This window comes from Parus major, chromosome 20, assembly GCF_001522545.3.
Source record: "Parus major isolate Abel chromosome 20, Parus_major1.1, whole genome shotgun sequence".
In the NCBI taxonomy this organism is placed as follows: domain Eukaryota; kingdom Metazoa; phylum Chordata; class Aves; order Passeriformes; family Paridae; genus Parus; species Parus major.
Window position 1 is genome coordinate 10,017,738 of NC_031788.1, and position 25,851 is coordinate 10,043,588.

Here is a 25,851-nt window from a genome sequence, read left to right on the forward strand (position 1 = left end):
CAATATCCTGAGAGGTGACACTGGGATGTGGGACGTTTTCCTGAGAGGTGACACTGGGCTATAGATCAATATCCTGAGAGGTGACACCAGGCTATGGGGTGTTACCCTGAGAGGTGACACCGGGATATGGAGTGATATCCTGAGAGGTGACACTGGGATGTGGGATGTTACCCTGAGAGGTGACACTGGGATTTCCTGCTGTTGGAGTGGCCTCCTGCTGGATGTGGCTGTCAGAGGGGACACTGCTGGACTGTGCAGTTCCTCAGAACACTGATCTGAAGGTGTCTGCTGTGTCTGCGGATGGTTTTATCTCCCTCACTGGCAAGTCCAGCTCCTATAAATATTATTAATCAAGATTGACCAGTAAGAAGTGGTAGCAAAACAAGAAACTCTTTTAGTTTGGTTTATTTTTTTGGATGTAGGGGTTCTCTAGCAAGAACGTTGTATGTCTTTGGAATTACACTGATAATCAGAGTGGTCTGCAAAGGCTACAAAATATTTTATTAGTCTTCCTTATAATTCTGTTCATTTTTTTCTTTAGTCTTTGTTGAGCCAAGCCATGTTTCAAAGAAAGAAGGAAGAGGGGAAGCATTAGAAAAAAAGTCTGGTTTATGTTTTTTTGATATATCCGATGGCCAGAACTCTTCACTTTTTATTCCAGTGCATGATTTTACACATTTTATTAATTAAAAAAAAAAAAAAAAACTAACAAAGAAAAAAACCTCAAAGCACAACACTTTATAAATGAAAATGTCATTAGCAAATGGAATTACAAATAAGCAAGAGGCAAAGATGACCCAGCAGAATCATGGAGCTATATCACTTAATGATGCCACTTTCCATCCCAAACAGTCTTGTAAACAGGATTGATCTGGGAAGGTCTTCACAGCAAGAACATGTGAGGTGACCATTGTACTGGTCAGGAACACAAGTCTTTTCTGTGTCAGAAACAATCAACTAAGTTTTGTTAATCCTTCATTTGGAGCCATGATGAATTGTTTAATTCAAACTAAAATCTGAACCTCTTTCAGGATTCTCTTAAGCATCTAACTTCTAACAAAAATGGTAATTAATTTTAATTTTAATTAGTTTTTTAATGAGACACTTGGAAAGAATTCTTGAATGTTTGCATTTGTAATAGTGAATATGATTTTACACGTGATCAGACTTTCTAGGAAAAAGAAGGCAGAAAGATATTTAAAAAGTCCAAGTCTTATTGTCATCTTTTTCTTATTGAACATTTCCAGTGATGTTTATTAGCTGTTTGATCTCAAATAGTAATTAATCCACTAATGCAGGAACAAAAACCTGGTTGATAAAACAGAAAGATGTTTTCCATCTTTAAATATGTTGCTGAATTTAATTGAAATAGTGAGATAAGTTATACAATTCTAGCTGTCTTCTAGTACTTGGTAGTCAGTTCTGACCTGGTTGATTCAGCATTTGCAGCCTTATGCATTGGAGTTTGAGGTTATGATACTTACCTGTATTTAAATATTTAAAATGTAAGTTTTGGGATGAAATTTCTTTTTCTACACATGTGGCTGTTGGCCCTTCCTCTTTTCCACTGTCACAAATTGTTAACTGAGATTCATGTATGAAGGGAGAGAGGGGCTGTTACAGTCCCAAAGTGGTTTTGTTTAGAAGTAGGAGATAAACGAGACTTTGTTTTTAATTCATAATCGAGTTATCTCCAATGACCCTTCTAAACCTCACTGAAAATCCACTTAATGCCAGCTTGGGTATAGTTTTGGGTTAGTGAATTCATTTTTTAGCTAATTGGGTTGGAAAGGAGTCTGTAGTTTGACTGGGGGGAGAGATGCTCAGAGAGCAGCTCCATCTCCCTTTTTAAAGAATTCCCATCAAGCTGGAGGGGTATTTTGTGTTCAGGCAAAACTTGCATGCCTGCACACTGTAGTACTGGAGAATTTCTGCACAGAATTTTCAAGTTCATCACATAATGAATTTTTACACCTTTTCCAAAGTCACCTGGACACCAACAAGCTAACATTCTAAGCAGGTAAAATGTCTCATATCATCATACTGTGATTAAAGATTATTCAAAACTAGTCAGATGGTAGTAATTGTCTTTATGTTTGTATGTAGCCATGTGCACAGGAATTTATCAGTGGTAGAGCTGACTTAATGACATGTTAGAAACTATATAAATTAAAAATAACTGTGTATCAAATTTGAGTGGGAATGAAAGTACTATTTAAATAGTGACAGATATAAATGTGGCTTTGTATGAGTTACTTTTCTATTATGACTTCAGTACTTGAAAGAAGTACTTCAGACTTCCTGGAGTTAGAAATCTAACAGGGTAGTGCTTAGAGTCAGGGTTTGAATTACAAATGATTGTTTTGTCTGTCTGCTGCCAGAAATTGAACTTTCTTGATATGTTTTCTAAAGCTCACATTAATATGCTTTTCAACTGTCTGTTTGAGCAGTTGTGTTATGTTAATGTGTAGGCATGTTCTAATTCTGCATGTAGCTCAGGGAGAATATTTCATTGTTCAGGTGTTGTGCTTACACTTCAGGGGTATTAAACCTTCACTTTTTGGTTATTTCCCCTCTTTTCTCTCTCCTCATTCATGTTTTGGGGAGCAGAGCAGTAAGTTGACAGCACTGGTGTGTTAGTGTGTGGTGCAGACACATTACTGAGCCTGATGGAGACAGGAACAGGTATCACATAGCTCTGGGCCACTGCCTGATGCCATGGAAGTCTCATCTGCAGGGGAGCTGATTTGGCTTGGTGCTTTCGAATAACTTCAGTCACTTTTGCACTGAGAAAGTTCAAACACACTCCCCCATCCAAACTAGGTGTAGTATTTCTAATGTTCCTTCTGTGGGAAAAAATATTTAACTCTTTGAAGAACTTGGATGGCATGTTAACTTTAGGATATCTTGGGGAACCCCCAAACCAGTGAATTTTAGGAAAAAGGGTTTTTTATGGGTTGTCAGTATAGTTCTGTGACATTTAAGGATTTCTGCAAGCTCAGGCATAGGTAGTTGCATGGGCCTTTTTCAGTTGCTAGAAACTAAATAGTACTCAACAAGCCTTAATATTTGATGTTGACTTGAAAATAGCTCCTCTAATCAGATTTCCACTGTTCTGATGATTTCAGTTGTAATAATATTGAAGATTTCCACTGATTCAGTGTTTAGCTGCTTCAGCTGGTTGTTATGAGGGATGACAAAAGTGGGCAATGTGAATTCATTTCCCAAGATTTTATGTTTGCGCATTGAAGAGGATGCCAGGTTCTGTTGGTGGAGGAATGAAGCTGATACAATAGCAGGTCATTCTCTAGTCTTTGAAATGTTCAGTTTCTCTATCTTTTGTCAGCAGCCCCCTCCCCATAATGTTAGGGTGATGGTTCCAGTGAGCAGCCCATGGGATCAAGCTCCGTGTTCACTGTAAGGTCTTTAAGTTCTCCTGAGATGTGGTGGAGGTGATGATGATCATGGTGTGTGCCTTTGCTGTTTTAAACGAAATACTTCTACCTACATAAGTTACAGGAGGAAAGATCTTACTTTTTGGAATGACGTGGGAAAGAGTTTTTTTGACCTGACAGCTAAACAAAGAGTATTTACTTCTGCAGTCTGCAAGATAATAAATAAGTTTCTCCCTCTCCTCCTACAGAAAAACACTTTGAGAATGTTTGTTTCTCAAAGTTTCACTTTTCCATAGTTCTTTGTGGGTCCCACCTTAACACTTTTACGTAAGTTGTGAGGGAAAGTCACATTTTGGATGTAAACTAGTTTAACATTTTGGTGTGACTCTACTTCACTAAAAGGGAGTTAATGTAGAGAATGTAAGGAAAAGATTAAGAGCAAATCAACTAAGGCTTTTCTTTTGAACTCATTTTTGTAGAAATCAGTATATGAATTTTTGCAGTTTAATTGTAAAACTGTCCAAGAAAACTGTTTAAGGCGCTGTCTGTAAACATTTCAGCACTTGACCAGAATAGAAAAGCAAATAAAAGCTTGATTCTTTTGAAGTAGTCATGCTCTGAGATGCAATAGACCACATCTCCAGATATTGTTGGGGAGCGTGTATGGGCTTTTGATTCACTGAACAACACTTAAGAAAAACTTTCTGATTTCACTAGTGCCTCTTGATTTTCATGGCGAAGGTTCTTCCTGTAGTTGCTCAGAGAAGCCAACTAATTTTGAGTGCCCAGTTTGTTTCCTTAGGTGGCTTTTTCAGAACTGATGAGGTTCTGAGGCTCTCAGGGACTGAGTGAGGCGTGCTGAATGAAGGAGCTCTTGGCAAAGAGTTCATGTTGTCCAGATCCTGTTTATGCCTTCAAGGAAGAGAGAATCACATCTGAAAATCTGCCTGTTAAAATCTGGTTCCCCACAGCTACCCAGTGGGGTTAAGTGTATTGATCTGAGTGACTGAGCAGGGAATGATTTCCTCATTTCCCTCTCTGTTTTATTCTTCATTTGGGGTGTAACATGGCACAGTGCAGTCTGTTGCTGATGCACATGAGAGAGATTATGATTTTATAGCCACTTTCATTACTAAATTGGTTATGGGAAATTAATTTAGAACTTAGACAATTGTGTTGCTGTTGATGGTGAGGCCTAGGTTTGATTATTTTTTCTTCCTCTCATAAAGACAAACTAACAGGAATCTTGGCAGGATTTTCTTCTATTTGTAGTGTCTCATAAAACAAATTTCTTAGTAAAGAGCAGGTAGGATTTTTACAGGATTACTCATTTTAACTTCTAGTTACATGGAGTATTAGTGTTTGGGGCAGATAGAACTCACTGTGTTCTGATGCACGCTGTACTGAGCATTTAGATAGAATATTTCTGAAATTAAGCTATTCTAGACAAAATGCCATAATGCAGATGGGTATTTTGCTTTTATTCTGAACCTCTTTTGTTAGCTGCCTAGTCCTTCAGCAGTACAATAATTCCATATGTACCCAACTTGGATTAAAAAAAACCAACCAAACAAAAAAATACGTTCTTTGATTTTTGTAAAGGATGTGTGTTCCTTGACTGCTCTGTTTTGCAGGCATGGTCCTGGTGCGCAGTGAGAACGGGCAGCTGCTGATGATCCCCCAGCAAGCCCTGGCACAGATGCAGGCACAGGCACACGCCCAGTCTCAGCCTCAGAACACTCTGACTCCTCGTCCTGCTACACCTACCAGTGCACCCCCAGTGCAGATATCCACAGTGCAGGTCAGTCCAGCAACTTGTGCTAAAAACTGTTTGGTTCCCTGTGAAGAACACATGAGTAAGTAAGGTGTGATTGTAGTGATTTGGAGAAGCCATAGATCTAACTGGAATATGAAGACTTTTTATAGATTCATACAATCTCAAAATCATTTGTGTTGGAAAGGGTTTGGAAGGGGCCTTAAAGCTCATTCAGCTCCTGACATGGGCAGGGGCACCTTCCACTAGACCAGGTTGCTTCAAGCCCCATCCCAACCTGGCCTGGAACCCTTCCAGGAATGGCAAGTCCACACCTCTCTGGACAACCTGTACTGGGGCCTCATCACCCTCAGAGCCAAGAATTTCTTCCAAATAGCTAATCTAAATCTACTTTCCACAAGGCATAGGCATTGCATTTTTTTCCTAATTCTGTTACAGCTTGGCTGTTACTCATCAAAAATATTTTTACATATCTGAATCTCATTAAGTTGAAAACTTTGATATAAAAGAAGACCATATATGGTTAATGTGTACAACTCTTCTCCCCAGAATAAATACAAGACTAAAAGAAAGAAAATGGATATGGATATATGTACACTGAGATTTTGACAGTTGCATTAAGTTCAAGACTGAAAATCCTTCTCAGAGTTTTCCAGTGGTTCAGATGCATTCTTTTGTATTTGTAATAATGCAGAATCAGAACACTAATAAAGCAGATGATATTTAGCTATAGGTACTGATGTATTTGTGACTTCTTTTTCCTCTTCCCCAGGCTCCAGGAACACCCATTATTGCACGACAGGTGACACCTACTACTATCATCAAGCAAGTGTCTCAGGCTCAAACTACAGTGCAACCCACGACAACGCTACAGCGTCCCCCTGTTGTGCAAGTGAGTGTGTAGGGAAGTAATGTCTGCATGAGACTGCCAGGCACACAGGAAATGCAATTGCTCAGTGCAGGAAAGAAATGCCTTCTGGATTAGCCTTTCTAAAACATCTACAGGTCTCAGTATGTATATTGGAGGTACAGGTATCATTTTTTATATGTATATAGTTATTATTTCATATTACACCTATACATATATCTATTTAAAGGTATTGTGTTTGTAGTTTGTACTATCACAGAGCTGACTAAAATAAAATTCCTTTAATACTTTCTGCTTAAAGGAAGTGACAAGAAATCCCTTTGGATTTGGGATTGTGGTTTTATTCCTGTGATGGATCTGCAGTCCTCTGAATTCTGCAGCAAAATTGACAATTGCAAAGATGACTGCACTGTGGCAGCCTTCTCTTCCCGAAGCCTTCTCCCTTTCACATGAGTCTCTGCTTTGATCTGTGTCCTTCTGGAGACTGATAACTCATGGAGAGACTGATGTCAGTCTGGGCTGGCCTCTCTATTCATTTTGGGCTCGCTTGGAAATTTTTTTGGAGATGTTGAGAGTTTAAAAAACAGCGCAAGAGTGTGAAATTCTCCACATGGCTTCCAGGCAGCAGTGGTACAATATGATTGCTGTCGCCTAATCTGTCTGATTGTGCTTTCTTCATCCTTTGAGTAGACAGGATTAGAGAGTTTTAATTTAAAACATGCAGGTTTTGCTATGCATCCAGTTAACCTTTTTCCCCTCAGAGAGCCTTTCCCTATGCCAGTGATCTTTCTAGATCTAAGAGTTAATTTACCTAACTGAGTCTCCTTAATTTACAGTGCTGTTACACAGGACAAAAAACCCAACATCATTCCATCTGCATATTTTGTGCTGTAATGAGCACGCCATAGACTTCATTTATCCTGTTTAAAAAAAAAAAATGAGACAAATGAAATTCTTGTCTCCCTTAGTTTATCTCAAAATACCAACAAAGTTAGCTTTGGCAGCAGGGAAGCCTCTTTTCTTGTGCATCTTTATATAAACAACAAATTTACAAATGATTTGTGAACATTCTGAGTGTCAGTTGTAGCTTGGTAGGAATTTGTATCTCAGACTGGGTTGTTGTTAATAATTAGTCTGTTGGAAGCCCATGAATGAGCTTTGTATATGAGAAGATCTTGCTTGCAATGGTGATTCTTTGGAGCTGATATTTCTACTTCAAATTACCAATTTGTCTGCAGAACTAGAGAAATGTTTTGTCCCATTGTTCATCACAAAGACCTCGATAAGACCCAAGCTTTTGTGTCAGTTGTGCCTTTTTAGAAATCCTTCCCTTTGGAAGTGGCATTTAATGAAACAGGCTAAAAGATAAACAGATCTCACAGGAATTCTGCACTTGTTTTAGCAGAGTTTTGAAACCACAGTGGCTGAGGTTATGTTTATCGTATTTTATTCAGTGACCAAAAATCGCGCAATTTTTAATCAACTTTTGGAATTCCCGTTTCGAATGTTTTAGTGCCATCTGGTGGCGATTTCCTTCCACTGCTCCAGACCGCACATGAGCAACTTATTTATAGCAGCTGCAAAAGGTGTTCTGCTGCCTTGTGGCTCATTTTCTGTTTCATGGCTCAGGAAAACAGCCTCTTAGTACATCCCAAGGAAAATAATCTTGTGTTTGTATTCTCTGCAGCCTCAGATTGTTCTGGGTGGTACTGCACAAACAACCACGTTGGGGACAGCAACAGCTGTACAAACTGGAACTCCTCAGAGAACAGTGCAAGGGACAACGGCCACCTCCACTGCTGCCACAGTAAGATACTGAGAAATGTAACATCTCTTTTTGTTCACTCACATATGCATGATGTGCATATATACAAATACATGTAAACACAGATGGCAGTGGAGATTAGTAAAGATGCAGGAATTCTGTGAGCTGTTGACCTTGAAAAGGTAAACTTTAATAGAATCATATAATTTACAAGGTATGTGTACAGGTTACTTGAATTTTTATAGGTGTCAAAATGTTTTGGTTTCTGTAACAATATTAAAGCACTCATTTAAAAAAATTATTAGATGTATTTTATAGAACAGTGAGTTGTTCAGTGCTGCTGGGTAGAATCAGTGTGAGAAGGAATAAGGAGTTGGCATTGATTGATTCAAGCTGTGTGTTTCCAGGATTGCAAAACAGGGAGAATCCATGTACTATGCATTGTGAAACAACAGCTTTACTATTTTTTGTCCTGCTAAAACACATATTTTCCCATATATAACATGCCATCTTTAAAATACTTTGTGTTTCCTAATTTCATGAAGAATCATAATTCCTTAAATTTTGATAACAAAAATGTAAAATAAATATGAGTATATGAAGAAAAATAATAATTTCAGTATGTTTATGTTTTAAGTGCTGAGGGACATGTATCTTTAAATGTTACTCTGCTCTGATGAACTAAAGGACTTTTTTTCATGGAGTATATGGTCAGATCATGTATTAAGAGGAGTTTTTTCTTTCTTTCTCTGACTGTTTTCCTTTTACCTTTCCTTCTAAGGAAACTATGGAAAATGTGAAGAAATGCAAAAACTTTCTGTCCACATTAATAAAACTGGCATCATCTGGAAAACAGTCCTCAGAGACTGCGGCTAATGTGAAGGAATTAGTACAGAATCTGCTGGTAAGAAAAGTTCATTGAAAGTTGTAAAATATAGAATTAGGGCAAATTCAGACTTAAAACTGGTTTTTTGTGGGTTTTTTCTTCAGAGGTTGGAGTTTATAAAATCTGAGCTAAATCAAATTAACTTTGCCTCTTCCGAATTAAAAATAGATGGATAAATTTTCCATTCAGTTTATAACTGAGACATTACTGCTTATATTCATGCATGAGAACGTGAGTTCTCACAGGAGTGTGAGTAATGCAAGCAGTGGCTCTTTAAATTCTACATTTTGATAAAACAATGAATAAAAAGATGTATTATGTACTTGAGGGAAAACACTACAGCTGGTGTGATAGCTGACTAGAAAATCACAAGTTTTTACAAAAGAAAGGTAATTAACATTGCCTGATACTAATATAAAAGCTTGACATATTTAATATTTATAGAGTGAATACTAGTATTGCTTTGCCTACTTGTTAACAACCTTTAAGTTATGGTCAAGCTGGCTTTTCTATCATGTAGGTCTTACTACTTGAAATTTGTAGTAAAGTTGGTTACTACCATAAAGCTATTGGTAACTAAAAATAGGGAGGGATGATTAAACCACTTATTTTCAGTATGTTCCCAAGTCTTAAAATTTCTTTTGGTGTTGGATATATGTAAAAATTCATCTCTACCAGTTTGTTCATTTGAATTTTCTGTTTTGAAGGATGGAAAAATTGAACCAGAAGATTTTACCAGTAGGCTGTACAGAGAACTTAATTCTTCACCTCAACCTTACCTTGTGCCTTTCCTGAAGGTAACTTCATTACTCTTTCTTCATCTCTGTGCTTACAATATATCAGCAGCAGTGAACACAAGCACATCCTTTGCTATTATAGGTGGAATTCCAAAATGATGTTAAAGGAAGTTTTAAATGGTGCCTGGTTAGGCTTTTGCTCCCTTAAAAAATACTTTTTGTGTCTTAGTTCCTAGAGTTTGTTACTGTGACTAGTAATGTAACTTCTATTGTGATGATACATCGTAGCTCTTTTGAGAAATCGGGAAAGTTTTCTTTCTATGACTTAAACCACAAACCTCTGAATTGATTTTTTTGCTCTCTTTTTAGTCTTAGAAAGCAAAGGGATTCAGTCATATAGGAGATTATACCTTCTGGGCAAGTTTTGTCTGTGCTGTAAACTGATTTGGATAAGCAGGAAATTTGTCAATTGCCAATGATAAATCACATTTGACATGAATTTTATAATAGTTGGACAAATCTCAAAATAGTATTTATTGCAAAACATTTACCATCAGTGAAATCAATGAAAATACAGTAATGTTGAATAGTAAGAATGTAACTGCTTGACTAATGTATGATTAAAGGTTATAGTTGTAGGTGTGTGTTGACATTTCTGGGTTCTTAAATGCTTGTTCAACCTTGAGCTGTTCCTGAGGACAAAAATTGTTGCCATAAGAAAAAAACTAATTTAAGAAGCCACTAAAACACTGTGGTCTCTGTTGAGCTATTTTGAAATCTTCCCTGGTGTTCCAGTGTGACTTTTAAGCCATAGGACAACAGTTAAGGAAGGCAGCATGGGCTTGGGTTGTTAAATACATAGTAGGGGTTCCAGGTAGGCTGCATAGCCTAGATGCCCATGATATCCAAAAGGTATTGTCCCTCTGTCCTGCTTATTAAATAGGAGCAGGTTGGTATTTCTGTGTGCTCACCTTTCCTCAGGTGCACACAGACCCATCCAATGGACTGAAACAAAACACATTGCTTCTTTACAATTAACACTGTGTGAGCCAGGATTAAACAACTCGATGTAACTCTTTCCTTTCCCCTTTTCAGAGGAGTTTACCTGCCTTGAGACAGTTAACACCAGACTCTGCAGCTTTCATTCAGCAGAGCCAGCAGCAGCAGCCGACGACGCAGGCGACGATAGCCACGATCCCGTCAGCAGCAGCCGTGCTGTTGAGCTCCTCAGTGCAGCGCACGGCAGGCAAGGCCACTGCCACTGTCACCAGTACCCTCCAGCAACCCGTCATCAGCCTCACCCAGCCCACACAAGTCGGTGTCAGTAAACAAGGGCAGTCCACGCCACTGGTATGTGAGCTGAAGTGCAGCGTTTGTTATTGCACAGGGGTTTTTTTGATATCACTTCTTAAATTGGTGGTTTAGCACAATCAAAGGTCTGAGACAAAAAGTATAACTTAAATTGCATCTTGGTTAAAGTGCTCTTAGGGTTTGTTCTTCCCACCTGATTCTCAGATTATTTACAGTTCTTTTTTTTTTCCTTATTATTTGCAGGTTATCCAACAGTCTCAAAAAGCAGGGGCATTGATAAGGCCTCCACAAGTAACGTTGACACAGACACCAATGGTGGCATTGCGGCAACCACACAGTCGTATTATGCTCACTACTCCTCAAATCCAACTGAATCAACTTCAGACAGGTAAGAGGTCAAGATACTTGTGATATGCCATATTAGATAGCGTTACCTGAGGTGTGGTTTAGGGATTGCTTCCCCACAGAAGTTGTTGATTTCCTATTCCTGGAAGTGCTCAAGGCCAGGCTGGATGGAGCTCAGAGCAACCTGGTCTAGTGAAAGATGTCAGAGGAGTTGGAACCAGGTGATCTCCAAGGTCCCTTCCAACCCAAACCATTCTGTGGTTCTGTGAATATCAGTTCATAAGTTTGTACTACTGCTAAAATCGTCCACTGTGTAGTGCTATATTGGCTGGGGGTACAGATCTATCAGGGCACCATTGACAGAGAAATGGTTTGGCTGCTGGAACTGTGTGGGAAGGGTCCTGTTTTTAGTGAAATGCTGACAGAAGCTATTGAGGTCAACTCTTTGTACCAGACCTATTTCCATAAATACCTGTGACTGGCTTGCACATGTGAACTCTTACTGATGGAGTACAAATCCTGTCTGTCTTCTTGCAGTACCTGTGGTAAAACCAGCAGTATTACCTGGAAACAAAGCTATTGCCACTGTTTCGACACAAGTAGCTGCTGCTCAGAAGAATAAACTGAAAGAACCTGGGGGAGGCTCTTTTAGGTGAGGAACTGTATGTTTGTGTTTGCTTGGGTAGCTGAGCTCAGACCTTCCTGGTGCTGAATCCATCTGGGGAAACTCACAATAACCTAGAGGTGGATTTTCTGGAGGCAGGTTTGCACAAACAGCACTGGACATACTCGTGCCAGACTGGTTTTAGCATTTAGCTGGCACTAAACCTCATAAACAATTCCTGCCCAGACAAGCAAGTGGAATTCATTCCTTCACTTCTCCCAGCTCTGCTTGAGTTACTCGGATGTACAGCCTGTCTTAGTGGTGAGGGCAGATTATTATCGTTTTGCAGTAGTGATTCTTCTGGTCTCTTCTGGTTTCTCAAGGTGTTGAAACATTACATAAGAAAGGATCTTGGAAAAAACAGGAAGCACAAAATTAGTGCTCTTTGAAGTCAAAGCAGTAATTTCTCATTTACAAACAAATGAGTTGTATTATATCACAAAAGCAAATAAAATGTAAAACTAAGTATTTGGGTTTATGGTGGAATTCATTGTATGCAGCTGTGGTATCATAGGAGTGTGTGCAGATAAGCACTAAATGTCATGATTATTTTAATTTTTCCTTCCTTTAAGGGATGATGATGACATTAATGATGTTGCATCAATGGCTGGAGTCAACCTGTCAGAAGAAAGTGCTCGGATATTGGCAACAAACTCTGAGCTCGTGGGCACATTAACAAGGTCCTGTAAAGACGAAACCTTCCTTTTCCCAGCACCTTTACAAAGAAGGATATTAGAAATAGGTATGTTCTTTTATCCTGAACATTAATAAAAACAAATCTCACTACTGTTAGGTTTAATTGAAGGCATTTTCCATAGAAATTGGATTGAATAATTAAAAGTTGCTGGACTCATTACCTTATGGTGTTTTCTGGTGTAGTCAGATGCTTGTGGGAAATAATTAGTCTTATGAAAGTAGAATAAGGATATGAAATAGAATATGTCAAGGATTAGCAAACAGAGATTTGCCTTCTAAAGTGATTCAACATCAAAACTACATAACCTGTCTGAATAAACTATTAAGGTGTAGCAAGCATGACACAAACAGTGAAATAGGTCCAGAAGCACTTTTATCAGCTTTACTTAGTAATTTAGAATTAATGGTGGAACAAAAAGCAGTCTTGAATTCTTTGTTACACTGTAATACACAACGTTTATTAATAGATTGTCAATTTTGTTAAACTAATATGAATTTTAATATGTGTAATTTCCTGTTTAATCCTTGTCTGAGAAAAACCTGCAAATCATATTTAGAAAAAGGGATTTAAATTTCTATGACTAAGATTATACTCATATTTAATTGTATTTTAAAATGATTTTTTGCAACCCACTGGTGTTTTGATTATAGGTAAAAAGCATGGAATAACAGAAATCCATCCTGATGTAGTTAGCTACGTATCACATGCTACACAACAAAGACTACAAAACCTCGTGGAAAAACTATCAGAGACTGCTCAACAAAGGAATATTTCCTACAAGGTAACTGTATTTAATTGCTCAAATTAAATGGCAGAATTGCACAAATTCAGCAGGCTGTGGCATTGACTGTAATTCAGTGGAGTTCAGGTGTTCTTTGTTCTGTGAAATCAGGTTGTTTATTCTCTGACTGATTCACCTTCCATTAAGATATTAATACACATGGGTGACTGGAACTTTTCAGCTTGCATATACAAAATGGCTTTAAAACAAATGCAGAGAAGCTGTGCCCTCCCCTTATTTATTATGTCAAATGTTTAGTGTGTGAGTGACTGTAGAGTCAGACAGATAAAAGCACTGCTTTGAATTCTCAGGAGACTGCTATCTGACAGATGTGTGTTCCTCATAGATGCAAATGCCTGAGCAGCGTTTAAAAAAACCACACAGCTCTGTGAAATATGTTTGAGAGGTTAAAGCTGTGATGAGATAAGTTTAGAAGTCAAAATCTGATGATTCATGGAATAGAACAAAATGCTTTTAAGAGTTCTAGCTGGTTTGAATGGTGTAAATATACTCCTGCTATTTGTCTGAAAAGGACAAAGTGAACATTGGAGCTTTGAATGTGTATGTTCTTCCCCAGTACAGTACAAGTTAACAGCTTTGTTTTTAAGGGAGTAATGAGAATCATATTTGCTGTATTTTCAGGATGATGAAAGATACGAACAAGCAAGTGACGTTCGGGCACAGCTCAAGTTCTTTGAACAACTTGATCAAATAGAGAAGCAGCGTAAAGACGAACAAGAAAGGGAAATTTTAATGCGTGCAGCAAAGGCAAGTGCTTGGCTTTCACACGTGTTTGTAAAGTGTCATTTTTGACATCAAAACTGCAGAGTTTCTTTCTAAAACACTTGCAATGAAGGAGAAGGCTAATCTTCAAAGATGGAACTTGATGAATGTGTTCTTAACTAGAGCTCAGTTTTGCTTTTCATTCTGAAGTATGGGAAATAGCTTCTTTGCCATTCCCATCGCATATTCCCAAATTAAAAGGAGTCTTGAAATTTAGTTTTTGCATTTGGCAAAGAAAGATGAATTTTATAACTTGGTGGTACTCTTAAATATAATAGAGAGGGTATTTTGGAGAATGGAAACAGAATTCAGAACTATTTTTACAAATTGGAGAAATACAATAAATAGGAAGCAGTTGATGTAAACATGAATGTGAATATTAAACTGGTTTTACTCAGTGATTATAGAATGAATGTGATTAGATAAGAGCACCCTAGAAATAATTCACAAAACAACCTATGTTTTCTGTTAGTTTTGTGATCCAGCATGAGTTGACAATGTCAGAATACAAATGTATTTTGTTCTTGGCCTAAAGAATGTAAGGGATTAACAGCACTCATGGTTTGATAGGATGAGAGGAAATGGCCTCAAGTTGCGTCAGGGGAGGTTTAAATTGAATATTGAGAACAATTTCATCACTGAAAGGGTTGTCAAGCCCTGGAACAGGCTGCCCAGGGCAGTGGTTGAGTCACCATCCTTGGAAGTATTGTGTACATGTGGCACTTGGGGGCATGGTTTAGTGGTGGGCTTGACAGTGCTGGGGAAGCAGCTGGACTTTATGTTCTTGAAAGTCTTTTCTAATCTAAATTATTTCCGTATTCTAAGAGTATGACACACACACAAGGAATTGCAGGTCCTCAGTGTAATGGACAGTGCTGATGTAAATGATCTTGGGTCACTCAGGTGCACTTTGTTCAGCCTGCAGCCTGACCTGTGTGTGTAGGTGTAGCAGAAAGATCTGCTCTGAGTAAGTGCCTGGTTCCCCAGCAAGGGGAGGAATTGTTCCAGAAAGCACAGGTCTGATTCCTTTGTTCGTATGCAAAGTGTGTAATTCAATTCACACCTCTGTGTAATTTGTGTCTTGTAATGGTTGCATTTAAGGCATAATTGCCTGGCTACTCCTTTGCTATCTTTAACAAAGCAGAAAAATGGGATGCCTTTTCCAAAAATAGATATGTTACAAAAAGGAAAACTGTCAATATCTAAAAGTTGTTTACCACTGTTGCCCTCTGTGAGTGTGATAGGTATTCCCCACTTCCTGCTGAAATTTAGGAAAAGCTTTTATATATAATCTCTAACTACTTTTATAATTAAATTAATTTTTCTTTCTTTTCCTGAAACCACCTCCTGCTCGTCCTTTATCAACACAGTCTCGATCTCGACAAGAAGATCCTGAACAGCTTAGGTTGAAACAGAAGGCCAAGGAGGTGAGTGCTGAGCTTAACATGAACTTTTATTTTGGAAGTTGTAAGAGAAATAATGACCCATCCCTGTTCTGGCACACGCAGATGCAGCAGCAAGAGCTAGCACAAATGAGACAGAGGGATGCCAACCTGACTGCGTTAGCTGCCATCGGTCCCAGGAAGAAAAGGAAAGTAGACTCACCAGGATCTGGATCAGGGACAGAGGTACAGTATAATTGTCACCTTTGGTTTTGCTGCCTCAGTCTCTGTGCAAACCTCCCTACTCAGAGCTTTTTCCCCAGTTTGTGGGGGCTCCCTGAGCTGCAGAAGTGTTTTGTGTTCAGATTTGCTCACTCCAAAGCCAGGGTCAATTTTTAGCACCTGTAGTGGCATAGGGAATAGAATCTGAGTGGTTATTCCCTGATTCATAAAACTGGAGGGATGTTAGAAAAAACATCTCTGATCTAACAAGTCTCAGCTTTTTGGACCTCTGTAGTTTTGGAAGGTTGTGACCAATCTAACTTTAAGGGCAGAGTGATGCTGAGGTAGGTGGGGTGGTAGAATTCAGTCACCGCTAAATTTGACAGCAGGAGCTTCGAGTTACAGGAGCTTGCCTAATTTCTCTCTCCAGCAGTTCATTTGCCTTAGTGTCTTCACAGCAGATCAGTTTGACCAGTTCCATCTGATCAGGATGTTCTTGCACATCCTCTGTATATTTTACTATTGAATCTGCCTGTTAAAAAGTTCTCTGCAGACTAGGTACCAGAATGCTCAGTGTCTGATTCATTTACTTTACATTCTGGTACATGATTATCTGCTGTACTTCTAAACAAGTTAATAAACAAGAAATGGTATAAAATTGCTTTCTGCATGAGACATTCAATGTGGGATTGCTCTAATGTTTAAAAAGAACAAAATATTCTTGAAAATTGTCATTTATTGGACCAAAAGCTCTCTTTATAATTTGAGGATTTTTCCCTGTGGGGTTTTGTATCTGATAGCAAGTGACAGAATAGTAATAGTTTAATAATCCTGTTTATTACTCCTTGAGTATTCTGAATTTTCAGTGCTAAAGCATTTATACTGTAGAAAAGCCTCAAAAGAGTTCACCTTGGTTTATACTGAACTGCTGGAAGCAATCACTTACATGTTCTTGGTATAAAATTGTAGAGAAAAATCTGCATACTAGTAAATGTTATTTTTGTTTATAAAAATATCAAGCCTCTTGAGCATCTTTTAAAGTAATTTTAAGTTTTGAAATTTACTAAAATGCCTGCTACTGAGAATAAGACTTGTTTTTATATAAGCTGACAAATTACTCTATTAAAGGTTTATAGATGTGGTTTGAAATTATGAAAATTGCAGAATGGGGCACTTTGCAAAGATAGATGTGCACACAAATGAAGTTGTCTCAGAGGAATATGCTGAAGTACCTCATGCAGAGTTAATGTTGGCATTGCTTACTCCTGCATGCTCAGCTGTGCCACCTTAATGGTCTGTTAATGTCACTTAGGTTATGGGATGTATTTTGCATCTCTTGTGAACACTTGTTTGTATTTCATCTAAATCTGACTAATTTAGTTATCTTGGATTAATCACTGGTTAACCAATTAACTGCAGGTTCCCTGGAAATCTAATCTTTTTGTCTGTTTAATTAAGAAGCAGCTGCCTTTGATCTGATACTCACAGCTGTGCTTTTGCTGCTGTGTCACTTGACATTTTTAAATTGGGCTCCACTTGTCACCATTTGTATGCAGTTTGTGGTTAAGGCATATTACAAGAAGTGTGGAAAAGAAGGTTTCTTGTTACTTAGACACAGATTTGTAAATGGAAGCTTTTGATGTCTACAAATGCTGACTCTTAATTACATGTAAAATCACTTCTAAGTAGTAATTGCACTGTTTTGTTTCCAAATTCAATGAAACAGGTTGCTGTCAGTTTGAGGGTTTTATGTCCATGTGATTTTACTTAAAGTTACCAAAAAGCTGCATAATTTATTCCATACATAATTCTGTGTCTTGTAAAGACTCCTGAAGTTTTACCTTTGTGTTTCAAGTATTATGGTCTACATAGTAAAGCTGAGGCTTGAGCTTTCACAAAGGAATATTTAAAAACCAAGAACAAAACCCCTTTCAGCCATTCTTTCTGTTGTCTAGCAGTCATATGTATGTGAGAAAATTTAGTTAGCATCCAACACTTTCCTGTGTCTTCTAATTTCCACTGAAGCTGGTGAAAATTAGATGGCCAAATTGTGTATAGTGCCTTTGAATACTCCTTGAAAATCCAGCTTTTGAGCAGCCCTAACTACAGGATTTTAGTGGTTTGGTGCTTGCTGTGTCAACAGAATGCTTGAGAATCAAAAATCTGACTTTACTGTTAGCACTGTAGTGAAGCAAGTTCACCTGCACTGACCAGAGTTTTGCTAACCCAGAGTGATCATTTCCAGTGCAGGTTTAGGTTGGTTTGATCATCAATAATGTTCATTAATTAAATACATTATTTTCACACACGTTAGTGGGAACCTTAGCAGCTTATTTACATGGTTTGTGCATCACTCTAAATTTGGGCTTTTTTCAAGTCTGGGGTGTTTTTATTAAGAAAACTTTTTGAAAGTTCTCCAAACTGAGGGGCAGATAAGTCTGTATTCACTACAGTGAATAGAGAGTGTTTGGTGTCACGAAGTACAGAAGTTCCATTAAAAAAAGAAAACATAACATTAATATAATAAATTAAACTGGAGGGAAAAACGATCTAACGTAGCTGAGCCGCAGAAACATAACGGTTCCCAGAAGAATTGACGATTTCAGTAAATCACCTGTCAGCAAACAAAGATTCCCGGCTGGAAATTGAGGAAGAGCCTGGATCCCGGCCCGCGCGCGCCATCTGCCGGGCACTGCGCGCTGCTGCAGCCCTGGCCTTGGTCCTCCCGTGCCGCTCGTTTGGTTCCTTCTGCTTTTTCCTTTCTTCTTCTGGTTTTTTTTTCATGTGATAGATACAATAATATGCTGCTTGTTTATCCTGCCGATTCGGGAAACTCCCCGTGTGTACCAGAGGAATGAGTGATGCTGAGAGGTGGAGAAGTGTTCAGAAGTCATTAGAGAGTATGTGACTGTGTGTAGGAAAACTTCTCCTAAATATAGTCCTGAGTTTGGTTACAGCTGTTGTCACCAGGAGAGCACCCTGCCGTGGAGATCAGGGGGATCTAGGACAGGATTCAAGGCACCACAGTCCTGGGAATAGGACTGCTCCCCACCCCCCAGGGCTGCCCTTGGCATCTGTATGCTGGAATTGTGAAGAATCCTGTCCTTTGTTTGGTTTGGTTGTTGGGATTCCCTGTCCTTAGCATCTTCCTAAAAATACAGACAGTGCTTTGGAGCTTTTTTATCTGTTTTGAATGCCACTGAAAACTTCTGATTGTTCAACTGTTGTTAATAAATCAGAACTAAAAAGGAAATCTCTTGTCTGGTAGCATACAGCTTCCTGACCGTGTACAGTTTTTAGGTCACACGTTTTCTCTGAAAACTTTTGGAATTCTTTCAGGCATGGACTGATTGACCTGTTCTTGTGCTTTCCAGGGATCTGGTTCGAGTGCAGCAGTCCCAGGCAGCTCTGGAGTTGGAACAACCAGACAGTTTACGCGACAAAGGATAACGCGGGTGAACCTCAGGGACCTCATATTTTGTTTAGAAAATGAGCGAGAGACAAGCCATTCACTATTGCTATACAAAGCATTCCTTAAGTAAAATGGAAAAGATCAAGGTATTTTTGACGGAGAGACGCCTGAGGACATTTTTTAATATATTTGCAAATGACGCCTTTTTGTAACAAGCGAATGGGATATTGTTTAAAAAACAACCACCTCTTTACACGGAACAGTTTTATATTCCTGTTTATAAATAAACTCTTCAGTATAAGAGAAATACATTTCTGTAACAGTGAGGATACTTACAAGGCCTGTGGATACTATAAAAGGACAATTAAATTTTAACTCATCTCTTGATTGAGTGGCCTTCTTGCCAAACAAGCCATATATAAAGACTGATGGAATCGTTTAGCAAATAACTAGCTACCCTTTGTCAGCCCTGTAGCAGTTTCGACATTAATTGTTCATTTTAGTTCAGTTTTATCCAACTAAATCCATTACATAGGCATATGTCTGCAGCAGATGACCTCATTTCATTTAGCTTTTTTTTTTTTAAACAGTCAGTTAGCAAAGCAAACTGATTTTTTAAGGATATTTATCTTTCCCCCAAATGCTCAAAATCTAGAGGGATATACAGTTAATTTTAAACATAACCTCAATTTTAATCACATTATTGCTTATTAGAGGCCCTGAAGTCCCATAAAGGAGGGTTACTTCTGAATGTTTTAGCAGCATCTGTAAAAATGCATTTTATTTGCTATAGTTTGTAAAGCTGTAAAGTTAAAAAAGGAAAAAAAGGAAAAAAAGAGAAACCTTTTCAGCATAAATATATTTTACTTGCACTGTGTTTTTTAGCTAAAGTGAAAGCTTAGATTAAATAAAATCAAAAGTTGAGAGGAATCATCAAAAGACTGTTTCTCAGTGTGAATCAAGTGTTGAAAAATGGTTGGTGTATTTTGTCAGTAATTGTACATAATTTTTGGCACATAACATAAAAATGGCTATGTAAACTATAATTATTTTGCTAAAAGACTGTATGCAAGCTGTGGGCCTACTTTAAAGATGTCCAGAGCAAAGTCCCTTCTTTGTACCTATTTTTTTATTACAAATATACTAATTGGTTCTTTATATTTTCAGAGGTTATTGTATTAAATTGTCTATTGATAGTACTTTTATGACTGTAAATACTTTGGCTTTCTTTGTGTGAACTCTCATGGTAGAATTTAACTCTCTTGCGTGTAAACTGAATGCTGATCAGTATTTTTATCAACACCTGACAACTGTTACACCCCTTTTATTTTGTCTTTTAGGAAATCCTGTCTTTCCTTTTTTTTTCATGTAAATTTTGCACAGTTACTTGTTCATATGTAAATATTTTACTTTCAAAAATGAAGTTTTTAATTGCTATTGTTTTATATAGGATTGAAAGAAAATTAACTCCTTTATTAAAAACGAATTTATCTGTATTTGCTAATGTATTTTTCTCTCCAAATCTTTTCTCCACTTGGATTTATTTTTCTTGGTACAGTAAAAGATGAGTCTACCTGAGGGGATACTGTTTGCTAAAGATGCACTTTAGGATGATTTTGTACTGTTTTGATTTATCAGTATTTTGGAGGTATGTGATTTCATGAATCTTGGCATTTGATTGTTGTCTTAGGGGTCTTGGAGTGGCATCAATGCACAGAGGGTTTGGTTTGGTTGATTTTTAAGCAGGGAAAGGTGTCTGAAATATCTGAAATATTTTGTATTTGTCTAGTGAAGGTTTAATAAAACAGCCTCTCTTTGAGGGCAGCCTGTTCCCTCAAACGCAGCTGAAGTGGTTTGCAGAAGAAGGTAGGACATAAAACACAATTCGGAGCACAATTATAAAAGAAAATAATCAGGGACACTTGTGATTATCAGTGTGAAAATCTGAGAAGCGTCTCTGATGTTCTGTACTGAATATTTAGCTTTTGGGTTGTATTTTTTTTTTATTCCTCCTCTCATGGGCCACTTAACCTAATAATTTTGAGGCCTAATCCTGCTTAGACATAAATTTGATGATTATTCCTTGCATACAGACAAATCTGTCCACAAGCTGTTGCCCCAAGCCCTGCTGTGGAACAGGCACTGGCAGCAGGCCCGTGGGAGATCAGTGTCTCTGGGAAAGAGGATCAGCTCCTAAAGGGATGTGCTCACCTGACACCGTGTGTGACACTGACCCCGAGACTCTCATTGTTTGTAAACTCCAAACAGTCTTTAAACTGTGTCATGTTATTAAGTGGAAGGAAACACCTTTGACTTTTGGCCAAAAGCAGCCAGAGCATCCCTTGAATTGTAGCAGGAGCTGGCTCTAACTGTTAATCACCACTGGCCAGGCAGTGACAGGGCAGTGTCTGCAAAACTGTGGCAGGTAAGTGGGGAAGAAACTGAAAAATTAAAATCATCACATGGTGTGCTCTACTTTTCTCTTCCTGCTTGGCAGTAGCTTAGAAATATTCTAGAGAGGCCAGGGGAGGAGGGAGAGATCTGTGAGAGGAGAGCCCTTGGTTTTGTTTTGAATAGTGTTGGTTTTAAGTGCACAGGCAGCCCTTCACTCAATATCATTTTTGCTCAGCTAAAAGAAAAATGTTGCTGTTGTTAGTCAGAAAAGCTGGTAGCATCCATCTCTCTCCAGTAGTTAAAATTCATGGAGTTTTGGACTGGGGAATTGGCACATTATTGTCAGTACACTGGCACTGGTGAGGAGTTCTCATGGCACAGCAGTTGAAGACTTGTTCATTTGTTGTTGGTTTGGTTTTTTTATGATAAAACCGGGAATGTTTTTGCAGCTGCTCAGAAATTTGACATTTCAAAGTCACAGCTGAGAGGGATAGCGATACTTGAGTACAACAGCACTGCTCTTGTGTGTTAGTGACCTGTAGAGAGAGAAATTGCAATTCTTTCCCTGCCCCAAAGCTTGTGCAGCTCCACCTGAGACTGAGGGTGAACATGGAAGAGAATTTACTGCCCCTTTCCTTGGGTCTCTGCACCAAGATTGATGCATCTTTGTTATAAGCACCCCCAAAACTGAAGTTTGCCACAGATGGGGTGTTCTGTGTGAGTCAGTGAGGGTCTATTGCACCTTTATTTTATCACACTTTTTCAGCTCCATGTCAGGGACAGGTTCCTTCTCTCATGCCTCTGTGACTTGTGGGTTCTCTACCCTGTTTTACAGAAGTCTTGGTGTCTGTTTTTTGTAACACCTTTGGTTGGGTACTGCATAGCTGTAATGTTGCTGAACTGTTGATATCATTCTTTTCCCAGCAGAAAGAGTGATCAGAACAAATAGGATAGAATAAAGCACTCTGAATTCAGCCTGTTTTTCTTATTTGACAGGCTTATATTTAAATAGATATGTTTTCAGGAAACCTTTTAATATATAGTGAAAGATGCATGCATGATAAATAACACCAATTGCACAGTAATTAAGATTTTATCAGAGGTTTCCCTGTGATCCAAGAAGTTTTCCCACATTTCTGAGATTGTCTAAATTACAAATTTAAGAGAACTCCAATGATAATTTTAACTATTTTCTTAGCTTTACAGCTGTTTTTCCATCTGCAAGAGAAGAGTCTTGACCTTTGGGGTAAGTGAGGGAGGGTGGCAGCTGGGCTGGGGTGGTGGCACTTTCAGGAGTGACATTTCCCTGCAGCGTGGGAGTGTGGACCCACCTGCCCAGGTGAGTGTGCAGAGCCCTGTGCTTGGGTGGGCAAGGTGGGAGGGTCCCTTCTTCAAAGATTTCCAGTATTTGTGCCAGGATTTTTGCACAGCAGGGCTCTAGGTGAGGACAGGCCAACCTGACGTGTTAAAATGTGGTGTAAAGTGCCAGGAGGAAAAGGTTTAGGGAGTATGGGTTGATCCCAATCTTTAGATTTTTGGGAATACCATGTAAGCCTTAAGGGCTGCTCTGCCATGGCTGACCTGCCTTTTATTTGCCCAACACAAAAGCTTCCCCCAGTTAGACATGAATTTGTCAGGATGACAACTGGGGGTGTTAAAACTGCATTTTAATAGCTCAGATCTGTCCTCCCCTTGCAAATCTGCCGTGGCCAAACCCTGCACTCTCCCATTTTCCATTGAATCCTGGGAATGGTTGTGCCAGAGCCCAGCGGGGACAAACCAGAGCTCCTTCATTTTGTGTGTTGTTATTAGATGCCATGGAGCTGTGAGAGAAGGGAAATATATTCTTTAAAGCTTGCTTTTAGGAGTTGAGTTGTGTTTTCCCTGTGTCAGCTGAGAGAAACGTGCCCAGTGCTGCTGCAGATGTGGGAAGGCGAGGGGAGCTCCGGGCACATTGCAGGGAGGCCTCGTAGCCACTGCCTGATCTTACTTTGTTCTGCCCCTTCAGAAATAACTTTCCTGTGAAACAGTTTCTTTTCCCTTTGTTTTCCTGCTTGGTTTATTTACTGTTATTCTCTGGAAGCAGCTGGGTTGCACCCTGTTTGGTTTCCTCCTGGGAGTTCCCCTGTTCCGAAGTCAACAGAGGACTTGTACAAACAACACAAACAGCGTTTGGGCTGTGATATGGTACCATACTGCTGTGAAAGTGCTGAATAAATGCATAACAAATCTGGCTTTTACTGCTCTGCAAAAGTATTACATGGTTTAACTTGAGCACTTATGTACTTTTTCAATCCAATAACAAAATCAAATTGCCAACAAAAAAAAAAAAAAAGTTGTGAGTGCTTTCTAGTTTGCTGTGATGCATTTGGTGCTCTAATTTCGAGCAAACAGGTTGGAGAGTTGCCCAATTATGGCAGATTGGAATATGAAGAACAATGTATCTAATTTCCCAGGAGAGCAACGTGCTGATGTTTAGGCACAGCCTCTCTTAGTGAAAATGAAAATCCTCATGTTGTGTTGAGTGTGTCACTGTTCAGATCCTTTGCTCCACTTTGAGAGGGACAAGAGTAAAATCTGGGTAAGTTAAAGGTAAGGCCCTTCATCTTGGGATGTAATTGGTGGGATTGATTGTTTATAAATAAGAAATAAGAGTTAAGTTCCTTAAAAAAATTACATTCTCACTTTCCACACTGATGCTCAGCAGTGGTGTGTGATTTGAAGTTGTGGGAGGGTTTCCTTCCTACAGTAGTTTTTGTTTGTCCTTTTCCTTCTATTTGCGTGATGTAAATTCCTACTTTTCCTACTTACTCCTACTCGAGTGGTGGGAATGTATTTTGTGTGTATTTGCTTATTCTTGATACAGATATTTCAAGGTCTCCATTTAGAGCACAGCTCTAAAGCAGCTGAGCTGAAGTGTGCCAGTGGAGATGGGCACCATTCCCACCCAGCCCTCTCCTCCCCAAACCCAGGGGAGGCCTGTCCCTCCTGTCCCTGCAGCTTGATCCCAGAAAACCTGCCCAGAACTCAGTTCCCTGATGGAGAAATGCCCAGGAGCTCGTGTGGGCTGGGAGGGAGGAAATGAGAGACCTGGGCAGCCGAGGTGTGAGGCAGTGCAGGGTGGGTGAGCTGGAAGCTCTGAGCACATTCATCCTGTGGGATGAATTAAAAAATAAATAAATACCCTTAAAATAGCTAAACCTGGTCCGTACACAGCACAAAGCAGGTCTGTGTGAGCATCCCCATCTCCTTGGCAACAGAAGCAGTCAGGGAGCAGGGAAGGTTGTGTGTGGGGGGTGAGTGTGGTCAGCAGTGACCACAGAGAAGATGAGGGCTCAACATCACCTTCTTGAGATGGGAAGTGCTGTCTTGGAGGGTTTGTAGGCTTGGATGGATTCTTCTGTGAGTTTATGAAGTTGTTTTGTGAGTGTGGAGGGAAGGTCAGCAGGTTTGGGATTCCCCAGGCTTCTCCTGGTGTGGGCTGCCCCTGCTCCCAGGCCACCTAATTTATGGACAGATATAGATACACATAAAATATGTGTGTCTGTATATCTATTTTATATACATTTGTGTACAAATACCTGCATACACTGAGAGATATTTATAAAAGTCTGCTATATGCAGGGGTGGGGGGATGACTCTGTGACCCACCAGCTCTCCTGTATCCCTGACCCTGACAAAAGCTGATTTTGCAGAACTGGGGAGGTGTAAAATTGAATAATTTTATAATTGTCCAGCAAGGAGCCTTTTGGATGTTTCGTCCTGCACATGGAAACTGCAGGGGGACACTCCCTCTGAGGATGGGGATGCTAAGGGAAGTTTTCAAGGAAAACTTGTGGGTCTTTTTCGGCTTACATCCAGCGAGCACTCTGGTTGTAGAGTATTTTGTGGCTGGATTTGGAAAGTGAGTGGGCTGAGGAAGTGTGAGAAGCTGAGAGAAAGAAAGAAATCAAAGTGTTGACAAAGTAGTTCAACACTCAGCAGGAATTTAATGGCAGAGAGCAGGGGCAGTGTGGAGACGGGTGGGGGCGAGGGAAGAGGTCAGTGCTGGGCTCTCCCTGCCCTAGGTGGTGAAGGAGAAGGCAATAATGACTCCTGGGAAAAATAATATAGAGAGGTGAGAATCGTGGAGGCAGCCGGTCCTTGTTTTCCCGTGCCTTCACCTGTCAGAGGGGATTAACACCGACTGCATCCCATCCGTGCCTCAGCTGAATTCCCGCTGAGGGAGGGCACGGAAACCCTCGGCTGGGAAACGCTCTGTAATTGCTGTTATTTCATTAGGAAAGAGCTGCATCCGTTTTCTCCCTGCTCAGGGAAAGGCTGGGAGCCCGCACGGGCAGCCGGCTCTCCTCGTCAGGCGGCAGAGGGTGCTCTGAGCCCGGCTACGCCACCGCTCCATTCCCCGCTCCATTCCCCGCTCCATTCCCCGCTCCAT

General features: G+C 39.5%; 1 protein-coding gene across 1 annotated transcript in view; it reads left to right on the forward strand.

Moving 5' to 3' along the window:
- Positions 1 to 20,518, forward strand: part of TAF4 (TATA-box binding protein associated factor 4) — a 36,624-nt gene extending 16,106 nt beyond the window's left edge. The window contains exons 3-16 of the mRNA XM_015647662.2: positions 5,030 to 5,196; positions 5,942 to 6,061; positions 7,725 to 7,844; positions 8,584 to 8,706; positions 9,396 to 9,485; positions 10,521 to 10,775; positions 10,980 to 11,124; positions 11,619 to 11,733; positions 12,318 to 12,487; positions 13,093 to 13,223; positions 13,866 to 13,991; positions 15,377 to 15,433; positions 15,515 to 15,634; positions 18,985 to 20,518. Of these exons, the coding sequence (XP_015503148.1) occupies positions 5,030 to 5,196; positions 5,942 to 6,061; positions 7,725 to 7,844; positions 8,584 to 8,706; positions 9,396 to 9,485; positions 10,521 to 10,775; positions 10,980 to 11,124; positions 11,619 to 11,733; positions 12,318 to 12,487; positions 13,093 to 13,223; positions 13,866 to 13,991; positions 15,377 to 15,433; positions 15,515 to 15,634; positions 18,985 to 19,152 (1,907 nt within the window). The 3' untranslated portion in view covers positions 19,153 to 20,518. The remainder of the gene's footprint in view (positions 1 to 5,029; positions 5,197 to 5,941; positions 6,062 to 7,724; positions 7,845 to 8,583; positions 8,707 to 9,395; positions 9,486 to 10,520; positions 10,776 to 10,979; positions 11,125 to 11,618; positions 11,734 to 12,317; positions 12,488 to 13,092; positions 13,224 to 13,865; positions 13,992 to 15,376; positions 15,434 to 15,514; positions 15,635 to 18,984) is intronic.
- Positions 20,519 to 25,851: the final 5,333 nt, after the last annotated feature.